Here is a 14,408-nt window from a genome sequence, read left to right as displayed (position 1 = left end):
GCCAACTAGGCTGCTTATAACGGGGGTTGGGTTTGGTGAATTTCGGAAACAGACTTCGAGAAGGCGACGTGTATTACGATCTGCTAGATATTCTAGGAAACATTCCACAGAAAGGACATATTCTAAATCACTTGAAACATTTAGAGAAACACTTGCAAGTTCTCTATTACTTGGACTAGATTTTCTACCAATTATCTAGTAATTATCTACTAATTATGTACCAAGTATCCACCGATTATCTACTACCTTAACTAGATTATCTAGCAATTAATTATCTCAACTAGATTCTAGATTTTCTACATTTCCAGCGTGTACGAAAGATTTAAAACAAGATCTACCGATTCTCGCGGACGGAATACCATAAAATACGTCGGGAACATTCCTTTCCAAGGGCTTTCACTGTCAAAAGGAGCAAAGGGAAAAGAAGAAAACGGTTCCGCCGCGGCCGACGTACCAGTATCGCGTAGCCACGCACGGCATAACACTTTAACTTAATTAGTCCGGAAAATTGTATAAGGCAACTTTGTATAATGTACTTGGAGTTTGCGGGGGGGGGAGGACGGGACGTCGCGCGACAGCACAGAAGCCCTGAAATTGCTCATTAATAGCGGCAATAACGTTATAATTAGCGCGGCACGCGTGAACTGGGCCGCAGTTTCGTATCTACGGAACGGCGGAGCGGCACGCGAACGGGCCATTAAATTTCAAAAAGCTACGGCAACGTGCCCGCCGTCGGATGAAATTGATAGTTGTTTTATTAAGGACGGAGGATTCGATGGTTAACCCTCGAGCCAGACGGGTTCGTGTCGCGATAACGCGTTACCTGTTTAGCGAATATGAATGGCGTAATTATTCATACCAAGTAGGAGAGGGTCAGGGTTGCGGATGACACAGCATTAAGCGAAAGTATGAGATGAGGTCTGACAATTCATGAACGAGTGTAACGGTATTTTATTATGATTTGAGAACATTCATGGAATTTGTTGGTTATTTTACTATTATCTGGTAACAATTATAGAATCTATATGTAGGTACACTGCTGTTTGTAAGTACAGTAAAACATTGATGTGTGTTCGGAGGCTTTCTTGGCACTGACGAGGACAGGTCTTCAGGTGTAACGTTGACTTTTTAATGAGGTTCTGCATAGTGATAGAGCTTGGATGTCTTAAGCCGATGATATTTGTTTCAACAGCATATGCCCAATAGTTTATGAAATATTTAGTGCCGAGGAACCTTCGAGCACTCATCGATGATTTACTGCAATAGTTTCCAGACATTGTTGAATGTTCAAGAGCCACAGAAATAAAATATTTAGATAATAGTGCATACTATACTACTATAGATTATTAAGATAAATTTTTAGGAAAAATAGCAATGACACCCAATGTTGTCTCGAGAACCGCTCAAAGTAACACTTATGGAATCTGTAGGTTATTTCACTATGATCTGATAATACTTATGCAATCTGTAGGTGATTTTACTGTGATAGGTTATTATACTGCAGTTCATAAGTATTAGGACACCTGGTCTATATGAAGATATATATATATATGTTTTGGGTCATTTTCATTAATTTATTTAATTGTATAAATATTGTCCATTGAACTTCAAAATCTCATAGAAAATACTTTTTTCAGACTTTCAACGATTTCTTAATATCTTGTTACACTAACCACTGCCGATATTTACAAAGGGAAGTATGTATCATGATTATAATTCTTTGTGGTTTCAATGGAGAAAGATATAATTTATGATTGGAAAATACTGCAAATTACTTCAATATTGCCAGATGAAGTTAACGGCACGACGGGAAGCGAAAATTCCGAGTATTCGATGAGCGTACGTGCAAAACTGCACTGTAGGGACCATAAAAAGAGAAATATCACATCAAAGATAACAGTTTTATATTCCTGGTTTCTGTCATGTAGTAGAAGTATTTCTTTATCGTGAACATCACTATAAAGTAACGTTTAAAAGAGGCATATTGGGAAGCAGAGGTTATGAAACACCAGCCAAGAAAGGAAAAGTTTAATTAAGGTACTACGAGAGAACTTCTTTGAACTGTTAGACATCTTGCAAAAGTTGTTATATCAGTTTCCTTCTCTACTTATATAAGGAATAGCATCTTCCATTATACGCGACAAAGTATAAGTAGATCCTCCAGAAAATATGCCATTATGATCGTTATTATGTTCTTTTAAAGTAGCAAAATGTTTCCTTATAAATATCAATATTACATCAACTATCAAACATGATTTTTAATCAACTTTTTAGTTTTTGTATATTGTATTCTTTCCTAAATAAGTAGACTGCAAATCTTTATAGAAATACAGATTTTCGGGGACTAACTTATAGAAATAAACATTGTTTACACTATTAAGATTTCTGTGAAATTCCAAATGAAATGTGAAAACCTCATTGAACATTTTTAAACGTTTTATTAACACTAAGTTTTCGACAATCATGAATCCTATATAATGCATAAAAATCCACAGTTTACTAATAAGACATCGTAAAATGACAAATAGACGAAAAATTCGATCAATGTTCCTACGTTCCTATTGTCACACACTGAAATAAAGGGACAAAAAGTTCCGTTCCGCGAAACACGCAACAATTCGTTAATTTCGAGTCCATCACGAGGCCAAACATTAAAACAACAACTCACCCGAAATTACTTTTCGCTCAGACTCGTCTCGTTCAAAATTCGAATCGCTCTCTCACACAGTGAAATTTACCGCGGGGCCATGCATTAACTCCCCGGAGAAACTTAAAATCGATTTCCTCTTGGCCGGCAACAGCGCGCAGCGCGAAAAACCGTTTTACAGTAATATTTCTGAAACTTCAAACTGGTCCTGTTAAAAACTTCTGTCGCCTGACTTACGTTCTTAATCCCGCGCCACTGCAGAATATCGGATCCGATACGTTACGTTTTCGACCATATCGAATAATATCGAATTAATATTCAAAAGCGAGCGTGGTCTACCGCCGCGAACGGTGCCATTTAAAATGGTAACGGTCGAGCAAAGAGGGCCGAGGGGTTATTAGAACTTCACGGTACCCCGAGATTTAATTAAAACATTTTTCGATCCTACAGTCTTGTTAAGGACCAATGAGTTTCGAGCTCACGTTACGATGCTCTTGGACTTTGCCGTTTTTGGGGAACGTTTTATGGCACTAGGACATGTACTTACACCACCTGCCTAAAGTTTGGAATCTCTACGTGAATTAAAAGAAACCTTTCTTCTTAAGGAAAAATGAATACTTTAACAAAAATTGAAAATGTTTTATTTTTCAAAAAAAGTAATAATCATCATATGTTATACTTTGTACCATTTAACTTAATTAGCAGCGGCCAAAATTTTGGAATCTCTACGTGAATTAAAAGAAACCTTTCTTCTTAAGGAAAAATGAATACCTTGGAAAAAATTGAAAATGTTTTATTTTTCAAAAAAAGTAATAATCAACATATGTTATACTTTGTACCATTTTTTGCACAGTATACTGCAGTGTACTGCTCGTGCCAGAAATGGTTCCACCAACTATGGGAGAGGGAATATAAGAGAAAAAAAAAATATAAGAAAGGAAAGTTAGAGCATGTAACATCTGACCCTATAAGTGTGACATTTCTCCTACAAAATTTGGGAGAGACGTTACCTTGCGGATCTGTCATTTTCTAAAATTTGTATTGATTTTGCGTGACTATGTAGTATACAAGTATAATTATTTTATTAAAAAAAAAGAACGTATTAATTAGTACAAAACTAAAAAAGTTATTACTCTCAACCAAGAAGGCGTCACTACTGAATTCACCCTAAATTCTGAAGTGAAAGTGCCAGCCCATATTTAGACCCATCTCCTCTAAGCTTACGGTCGTCAGTGGGTTAACAAGTCTCGCCAAACGCCAACGTTTTGCGGCTGAAATTCGTGGTGGTCGATGCTTTAAAACGATTATTAGAGAGATCGTAAGCGTTCGCACGGTTCGGTTGAAATATTAATCGAGGGTTGCTCGAACCGCCGCTACTTTGCGCCGGAGGTGAATTAAATAATTAACGAGGTATATAAATATCTAGGGGAAACGGAAACTGGGCGCTGCCCTAATATGCAGGTAAATTTTCGGCGGAAAGTTGCAACGGTTTGGAAGTTTAATGTAATGACAAATGGAACCCGATGGGGGAAATCGGAACGGAGCTAACGCGGCACGACGTAAACGACACCCTTCGTCCATTTCGAAAATTACGTTTAACGGCGGCTCGCAAGCTCTCCCTGCGTCGTGCAGAATTTCGCTTGGTCCTTAACTGGTTCGTGCGAGGTAAACATCCTACGATCGCTTCTGTTCCGGAAATTCAACTTGTCGTGTACCTTATCCGGTTTTAACGGAATTATCGTCGAAGTTTTTGGAGATGGGGACCATTTATTGGTGGATATAATGTCGTTTTCCCGTAGATATTACGTTCACTGTGCGGAAGAAATTATTCATATTCGTTGAATATTGACCCTTAACGGACGAGCACACTTTTATTAACCCTTGTATACTGCTCAAGTCAATTTAATCCGAAAGCAATATTTTATTGGTAATTATAGTTGTTATTATAGATATTTGTAAATCAATTTTACATCAATAGTTTACGTATATTGTTGTACAGAGTGTATCAAAAAGATGAGTTCCCCAAATTAACCTGGAAGAATGAAGTTTTAGTCAAAAATGTTCGTTACACAAGTTTTACGTTTTAAAAAAGGGGCATCTGATCATCTTTTATGAATTCAGAAATTGTAAAATAACAAAATTGAATTCCGTCGTTTTGATGGGTTTGGTAGTTCTAGTGTTAAGATCGCACAAAAAATATTTCCTTTAAACTTGCAACAATATCGTATAGATAAGTATCCTAATATTTATGAACGGGACTGTACATACGTCACGCATTGCATTATGAGTTTCTAATTATTACTGATAGCGCTGCTATCATAAAAACAGTACAAAATATTTATGTAATGTATGGGGCACGTGCCAGTAAATCTTCGATACGTTTAATAAAATTGAAAAAATTTTGATCAGAAGATTTTAGCGCAGGATTCTCACGACACGATGCACGTGGAAGCGGCTCGCATGTAGAGAGGACCTGATTATAACGTGTACCCGTCGGGTTCGCGATAATTAACCTCCGTTAATCTGCGAGCAAACACGAGGCCGCATCACTTGCCACGTGAACGTCAATGTTTATTCGATAGATTCTGATGTAATATGCCGGTAGCTCGGATACGGTAGATCCATTAGCTCGGTACAGTAGTTTATCCTTTGCCTTTATTATTATTATATTATTATATTTTTCGTCTCGAGGTTATGAAAATTTAGAATAGATATAGATGAAAGAAACTGTTTCAGAAGAAATGGGATTCCTTTCTGAAAAGAAAGAAATACTGACACTACTGATGAATGAAAGAAACTTTTTGGGGATAATTGATGAGAGCAGAAGTACACTCCGACTCATAAATATTAGGACACTTACCGAAGACAAAGTAAATACAAATATAAATCGTGAAATTATTGAAGGTTTTGGAATAATATTGTGTACAGGATGAGTACTAAATTACTTGTAAACTGTTGGTTATATGTGTGAAAGAATGTTTCAAAGAAAAGTCTTGTGGTATCAAGGGGGGCACAGAATTTGTTTCTTTATCGACATATGAAGGACACCTTGCGCTCTAGTTATAGAAATACTAGAACAAACGAATTATTTAATCGGTAATCTTGTTATTAATTTCGTCGCCGTTTTATTCCCTAAAACGTACGAACTACAGTCATGATTGGAAAAATCATTTTCCACTTTTTACTTACACCGCGAAACGTTTAGCAGCACGGATGATTTCCCAGTTTAAAATCATGCAAGATAAACTTAGTCTTCTGGGTTAATCCACCTGCTGGGTCTAATCTTTTCTTGGAACTTCCAAGTTATTTAATATGACAGAATGGACTTGTGCGAATGACGTCCCCGGAAAATTCTATGTAATATCGTAGCGAAACTTTTCCCGATGTACTACCGTCCGAAGTTTCGGTCGAAAATTGAGACGGTAAATGACAGGGATGCTATTCAAGGACGATCAATAATTACGAACCTGAAATGAAATGATTTGAGTCAGGAAGGGGGGGGGGGAGATAAAAATGCAAGAAAAAGGGCAGAGAGCATAAGAAGGGACGTAGAGGGATAACGACAAAGGCAGTATAGAGAAATACAATAGAACAGTCGAAATACAATAATACAGTAAATTCTCGATGAGTGGTCGAAGACTCCTCAGCACTGAACATTAAATATTTCATAAACAAATGGATATATGCAGTTGAAACAAATATCATTGGCTTAAGAATTCCAAGCTCTATCACTATACTATACCTTATTAAAAAGTCAGCTGTTACATCTGGGGACTCATCGAGTATTTACTGTAGTTCATAAAGTAACGTTCATAAAAGTTTGGTTTCGATGTCTGGTATTATTAAAAAATGCATTCTAATGCAATGCTACTATGAAATCCGTAAACCTAGAAGTGTTATATGATCACTTTCTGATAGAAAATATTAAATTGATAAAATCGATTTTTAGCATTTTGTCCCATTTTTAAGAGAAACCCGGTCACCGTGCAGTGGTGTAATTTGAAATTCTTCATGAACGAGTAACATTTCTGCATCAGAATATTAAATAACCATATTACTGTCAATAGAACACGTGGCCTATGAAGTCTCTGCGGAGAGGAATGATTTCCATGCTTTTGAACGTGAAATGTTATTTAACGATGCATTTCGGTAATATCAAGAATGAAACGCCACTGCTGTGCATTAACGCAAACGCATGTTCGTATCGAATGAATGTGTCGTTTCAGTCGTGTCGTCGTCGTGTTCGACGAGTGGCTCCCACAAAGACACGTTTTAACGCGGCAATTATTCGACCGTTATATTTTCTAATGGACGTGCCGACAAGAGAAATTTCACTGATTTAATATAGTCACGTGGAATTTTCCAACGGTTATAAATGTACAGGTCTCTATAAAAGTGGTGTTTCCCTTAATTGTTCGCGTTGCTCCGTATTTCTAAAAGTTGCTAAATTCAACACATATAATATTTCGTGGTAGGGAGAGGGTGTAAAAAATTACAATTTCGTGAATTTGAAATCAATTTCTGCAACTTCGTCTTGGAAATTTCAGCGTAAATTCTGGGATTTTATTTTTCAATGCTTGCAACAGCTTGCTGAAAAATGACAGCGAATCGATAGGCGAACGGCATTTCTCTGGTGCGCAAAGGTGATATAATATTCGAATATCTCGTTACCGTGGAATTTCGAATTTTAATCTCCTTTTACGCGTCACTTTTGAACGCGTGTGTGAACAAATTCTGGCTGTAGGTGAATTTTAGCTTCTATCCTTTGAGTTGCATTTCCTGTGACGGTACTCGGCCATAGTGATTTTTTGACACTGAATATTTCAATAGTGTATAAATTCTATTTTTAATTAACATGTTTATTAATACCTTATAATTCGATAAATTAACAGATTTATCAAGTTGAACGGAAACTATTAGGTAATTCGATGTTTTTTTTTAAATTCAACATTTTTCAACAACCACCACTTTAATCTTATTACTACAATTCCCATAGTCAACTTGTAAACCAGACAAATCGCGTCTGTATACCCCTCAGCATCAGGTCCATTTCTCGAAGAATCGTGGTAATCGCGTCTTACCCCACCGCGTTGATTAGAACACCGCAGTTCCCTTCATGTTTTTATCTTTTTCTTGCAGGACCCGCATCCCCATTACCAGATCTGGCCGGGTACAGCCGTTGCGGGCACGCGTTGGTGTTGAAGGGGTTGGTTTTTCCCCAGTGGAAGCGACGACCCTTGGCTGTCATCGGATCCAGGCTCTTCCTTTATCCGGGTAAGCGTTCCACTCGAGATTCTGCCAATTCTCCCTAGCCCCCCCAGGGCAAGAAACAGTCGGCAAGAATAGAGCCTAAGGCTTGTCGTGCACGGTAAAAAAAGATACGAGGGAAATGTCCAGCCAGCTTTATCTGTCACTTGCTGGGACTTTTTACGATCGTAATTATCGAAACATATATCATCGTGGTTGGGTCGGTTTCATCGAGGAACACCCTGTGTGGTCGAGTGGAGGGTGGAAACTGGGAAAAATAGAATTCTTTGATACGTTAGAGGGTAACTAGTAATAAACAGGAAATGGGGATATTTTCATTCAAAAATCTTTTGTATCTTGGTTAAAAAATTTTTGTTGTATAATGGAACCGTATTTCATTCTAAAGAAACAAGTGATTTATTTGTTAACGCGCTCATTTGGCAACAATTCGAAATTTTTTTAACACATCATTTAGTAAACTAATCCTTCTAACTTCACAAAAAAACTCAAGTCACTTGGTGTAATTTTGAAAGAGTTGTTCTGTTTTTAAATGGTGTACGAATATTTTTTGTACCCACTGTATGCCTATTTTAGTTTTTATTATTAAGAGTAGGTACAAATATTTACATACATGATGATTTTTACAGGCGTTGTTTAGATCACTGTTCTATTATTAATTACATTTACAAGGTTGTAAATGTTACTGTTTAGAAATTGAATGTTTTCGAAATTGGACGAACCACAATATACGTTCGTTCGTTGTCTACTATGAGAATGAAACTTTCTTCATTTCTGACGAAAAAGAACGATTCTTCAAAGCATCCATCGCACGCAAACACGGAAATCCGTGGTCAGGATGAAAGTTTGATTACCACATTAGAGAAAGAGTAATTTAAATGTGCAATATCGAAACAAAAAATATTTTCTAATTTCGTCCGAGCAGATTTGCAACTTTTAACTATTCCAGGAAGGAAATACACAGAATACATTCTGTTTTTCCTAGTATCTTCAATGCACGCGCGTACCTTTGAAGTCGTAGTTTAACTTCTTAATTTTCATCTGACGATTGAAACTTCCATAAACTCGTTTCTCGAAAGTTTCCAGTTATAAATCTCGTTCTTTCTTCCCATCGACTCTACCTTCTTTCGATTGTTTCTACCATCCGACTCCACCCCCCTCGGACGACTTCTGTAGTTTCTGTTTCTCGCGAGAACAACCGAGAGAGCGTATCTTCATTTCGTAGAAAAGCAATCTGGAAAAGTAATCAACGGATTGAAAGGAATCTATTGGTGGCGAGTGAACGTAGGTTTATCACCTCTAAAATCGAAATACATTATAAGTATAAAAATACATATACCTATTATAAATATAAAAATATATTATTATTCTAGTATAAAAGACTATATTCTGTGGGTTGGTGCAAGATGTGCCAATGTCATATTTTTAAAAAATGAGTTAAACCCAGGATTGAATTTGTAAACAATTGTATATCATATACATAAAAAACGACAATTTCAAATTCTACCTAGAAAAGAAAGATCGGTCGATAAACCTGAGAAACTTTAGAAAATTTACAAATTTATGAATTAACTAATTTCTTCACTTTCAAATCGTAATATCACTGTGCTAAACCTCATTAAAAAGGTCAACGTTACACCAGGAGATCTCCCTTCTTCAGTGTCGAGTAACCTTCGAACACTCATCGAGAATTTCCTGTATTTTCAAACACAAAAACCCTACCGCCAGCAAAGTGATAACTGGCATTTATAAAAGCCACTGAGTCGTTCAATCCTCGACGATCACAATTCAATCGAAGGCGTTCGATACTCCCCCATTTACCACCCTCGCGACTTCAAACCCAAAATTCTTCAACGTCGACCTGGAAGAATATCAATGATCCAGTTACTCGGACAATGGATCGCCAGGCCATACATCGCGAGCAGCAGCCTTTTAAAAAATCGATTCGAACCGTGGCCTTCGGATAAAAGCGGTATCGTCGATAGGGAACATCTTTCTCCCGGAGCGTTCGTTATCGAGCCTGCCCCCATCTCCAATTTATCTTCACCCTTTGATTTATCTTACGCCACCGAAGAAGAAGAAGAACAAGAACTGGGCGGCCGATCAATTCGCGGTTGGAAAGGGCTGGCAGACGTTCGTCGAAGGGCGGGACCATCGAGACGATACAAGTGACTACCGTGACTGGATATAAGTGAACTTTAAATTGGATTTCTTTCGTGAACCGACACGAACATCGTGAGCGTTTTCGATCGCGAGTCAGAAGGCCTGGCCGCGGGAATAGAAACGTCCAATTCGAGTGAATCGAATGCCGAATGCGTGTATTATCCATGGAGGTATAATATCTAGACAGAAACGGAGAAAGGAGGGATGAATACCTGAGAAGAAATGATTGGAGTCAGAAGGGTGGGGGTGGAAGAGATGAAAATAGAAGGAGACGTGGCAGAGAGCTTAAGAAGAAGGGACGTAGAGGGATGACGACAAAGGCAGTATACAGAAATAGAACAGTCGAAATATAATAGTACAGTAAATTTTCGATTAACGAACTGGAAAAGGTGCAATAAGTAGAGTATATAATTAACAGAAGGAAAAGGGATCCGAATGGGAAAAAGATTGAATGAATCGAATGCGTAAATACGGTAGCTTTATAAATATACAGGGTGAGACACCTAAAACAGGCCACTTGAATATTTTGGCTGTTACTGGTGATAGAAAAAAAACGTGACAGATGTGTATCGAGGAGCACATAACTTCATTTGAATAGTTTTTTAATAAGTGGACTCGTAGGGGTCGTATGAAGGTCAACTTCATTTTTTTTAATGGGAAAAGATGTTTTTTACATAGCTTCATAAATAGGTCATTGTATGCATCTTAACCCCTTGCCCTACGATTTTCTTGACGTCTGCAGACACCAGAATTACATTGTTGTCGATAGTTTCCCAGAAACGAAAGGAAATCCGTACTTATCGTAACTGTATTTTTACTGTAAAAGTTCAGAATTAATGTCAGCAACGTGGCATTTCACTTCGACTCGAAGAAAATCGAATAATATTTATAAGAAAAGGGGTTAAAAGGCTCTACTAGATAATACGTAAAAAACCATAACTTTCCATTTTAAAAAAAAAATTGAAGTCTATGGTACTACCTCGATTTGGCTGGATGACGGTTTTTGCTCAACTTTCTTTGTTTATTTATGACAGAGTACCTGTTTCCGTCGGAAGTTAGGTACGGTTGAAAGTTAAGGGGGGAAGACGAAACAAACTGGGGATCTTATGCTGACAAGGGGATTGACTATTTTGCGGGTAGCTGTATCAATATTTATTGAGTATAAAGTTAACTCTTGGGACGGTGTGAAGTTTGTGCAGACACGGCTGGTACTGGTGGAGGGAAACAAGACATTTTTGAATCCCCCACGGGTTAGCCCTGAAGTTGTTGAAAGGAAACAAAGAAGGGAAGAAGAGAAAGTAAGTGAGACGTGAGTAAAACTGTGTGACGTGTAGACAGGGAATTTTATGCGTGTATAGAGTGTTCGATTGCCTGAAATGCAATTTTACAGTTTTATTTTATTTGGAACCTGATTAAGGCTTTAATACAGGGAACAAATTTATATTTGATTCTAGCACCTGTGAGTTAGTATTTAAAGATATTTGCATAAACATCCGCAGTCTGGTGATGTATATGTAACAAAACGTAAATATCGTTTTGATGCGAACTAAACACACTATTTCTCTTGTGTCGATGGAACGCAGGTGAAATTTGTAACATGAGTGATCTCTGACTTCGTAGACTTGGCACAAACTTGAATATATGTGCGTAACATCAAAAAGTAAGATAGAGTTTTAAAAGTAGTTTAGTATATAAGATTGAAATTTTGGTCGTAAAAATATGGGCGACGTTTGGTTAAATGCAGAGGCTGCTATCTATTGAAACTAGATGGTTATTACGAAGATAAAAGATGATTGAGTACAATAAGTAAAGTATTACGTGAATTAGCAAACAAATTTCTCATTGTCTATTCTACTAGTAGATAGAGAACGTCGGTGCAAAACATCAAAACTTCAGCAAAATCTATCAATTTCTCTCTATGCTATTAAATGAAAAAGGCAACTCAGTGAAATTTGTTATCGTTTAAATATACGAAGATTTTATACTGTCTTTTATTTGCAAGTATGTGGGAGAGGAGAAAAAATGGATCCAGAGATCCATCGTGCGATGTCATCAATCTTTGAATAGAACAGGCAATAAAACCCTCACTTTTTCTTCTTTCTTAGATATTTTTCTCCATTACATTTACCTCTGTGTTACGTGCATAAACGATTTTTGTATCCTTTATGACACTCCATCGAAGTATTTAATGCTCGCTTTAGAATTCTCGAAGAACCAAATACGCTATTTATTTTGAAACAAATTTACTCTATTCTTAATACAATTTCTGTTTTTTTAAATCAACATGCCACGTTATGTAAATCCTTTCTGAGTCGCGACATTTTTCATAGAATTAACATCGTTGGTCCGTTTTCGTGAAAATGTCCTCGAAACCCTGACATTTCTTCCAGAAGATAAAAGGTACACTATTTATTATGACAAAAAATTTACTCAATTCTTGATACAATTTCTACTTTTTCTTAGACACTCATGAATCAAGATGTCACGTTATGTAAATTCTTTCTACATCATTGACACTTTCCATAGAATTAGAATCGTTGGATCGTTTTCGTGAAAACGTCCTCGAAACCCTGACATTTCCTCCAGAAAATAAAAGGTACACTATTATCACAAAAAATTTACTCAATTCTTGATACAATTTCTACTTTTTCTTAGACACTCATGAATCAAGATGTCACGTTATGTAAATTGTTTCTACGTCATTGACACTTTTCATAGAATTAGAATCGTTGGACAGTTTTCTTGAAAACGTCCTCGAGATCCTGAGAGTTCCTCCGGAAAATAAAAGGTACACTATTATCACAAAAAATTTACTCGATTCTTGATACAATTTCTACTTTTTCTTAGACACTCATGAATCAAGAAGTCACGTTATGTATTATGTCGAGTCACAGATAACTTCCGACAGAGACACCAAAACAATTACTAAATAACAATTGAGTAGCAATGGTCACAGGATTTAGTTAACTAGAACATCGATAATTAAGTTGACAGATCCTAAGGAACGTTGCATATGTTGATATTAATTGTTAAAATGCCTTGAAACGACGTAAATTTAAGAAAGCGAAATGGAAGTTACTTATGACTCAACCTAATAAATTGTTTCTACGTCATTGACACTTTTCATAGAATTAGAATCGTTGGCCCGTTTTCGTGAAAACGTCCTCGAGATCCTGAGAGTTCTTCCGGAAGATAAAGGCACGACAGACCAGGGTGAAACGAAAACACCCGTAGGCCGATCCCCGTACATCCGTCGGCTTGCCCCAACCATTTCCATCTCCTGCCACGAAACACCATAATTTATCTACGTCCTGGTCCCTTTATCCATCCCCGTAGAACGATCCTGTCGTCATCTCGCGTGCGTGCCGCGGATCTAGAATTTCTTTTAACACGAAGGATTTATTGTCCTGACGTGTGATCACGGCTTCTAACTGTCGTATCTAACTGTGTCTGTCGCGAAATATTGTCAATCATTGTCAATGCAAAAATTGAAGATTGCAATGGAAGTTCAAATATCTGTTTTCACTGAGTAGGAGCCAAGTAAATTTTATTTTAACCTGTTAAAGCTTGGAAAGTTGATGTTTTTCATATTCTTATTGGCAGTCGTGCCTGGGTCCGTTTGGACCCCTATGATTCCTTCTTTTTAAACATATTTTCAAACGCAAACATTCAAGAAGACCTGTTTTTTTTATATAACCTGATACGAACAATTTCTAATTAAAATTTTGAATTGTAAGTTGACATGTTAATGACTATGTTTAATGCACGTACGTTCATGTTCTAAATATCGCTAGACCGCGGAAGTTTATGCAAATTCACAATTCCAGACACGAATATCTAAAAATAAAGACGTGACAAAATTTCGAATTTTGTACTGAAGCCTTTACTACGTTAGTAATAACTAGACTGCGAATTTTATACATTTATAACATCCACGAGTTTTTGAAACATAGCATAACAAAAAAATTTAATAAAGCACAACGTGCTTTTATTTAATTTCGAATTTGCTGCAACCATTAATGGATGAATGAAATTTTTACTCGACTCCAGTTTCTGTAAATTAAATCCCAAAATACGATATTTGCATAAATATCCGCAGTCTAGTAATAGCACACAAATAGTATTAAACTTTATTAAAATCTTTACTTTATTATCCAAGTTACAGAATTCTATAAATGCATAAACATTCACAATCCAGATATCACAATTAAAATGAAAGAAAGAAACGTGTACGTAATGAAATATTTGCATTAGAAGGTCAAAGAAACTTCGTGAAAGATTCATCGGTGATCGATATCGGCTCGATAGCCCCAACAAAGATCGACCGGAACTA

At 36.8% G+C, this 14,408-nt stretch overlaps 1 protein-coding gene across 1 annotated transcript in view; it reads left to right on the top strand.

The window, feature by feature from the left end:
- The window catches only part of LOC107190108 (protein phosphatase PHLPP-like protein), a 116,097-nt gene that overhangs the window by 29,003 nt on the left and 72,686 nt on the right, over window positions 1–14,408 (top strand). The window contains exon 3 of the mRNA XM_015578841.1: window positions 7,787–7,921. Coding sequence (XP_015434327.1) covers window positions 7,787–7,921 — 135 coding nt within the window. The remainder of the gene's footprint in view (window positions 1–7,786; window positions 7,922–14,408) is intronic.

This window comes from Dufourea novaeangliae, unplaced genomic scaffold (genome assembly GCF_001272555.1).
Source record: "Dufourea novaeangliae isolate 0120121106 unplaced genomic scaffold, ASM127255v1 scaffold172, whole genome shotgun sequence".
In the NCBI taxonomy this organism is placed as follows: domain Eukaryota; kingdom Metazoa; phylum Arthropoda; class Insecta; order Hymenoptera; family Halictidae; genus Dufourea; species Dufourea novaeangliae.
This window is presented reverse-complemented; position numbering and strand designations above follow the sequence as displayed.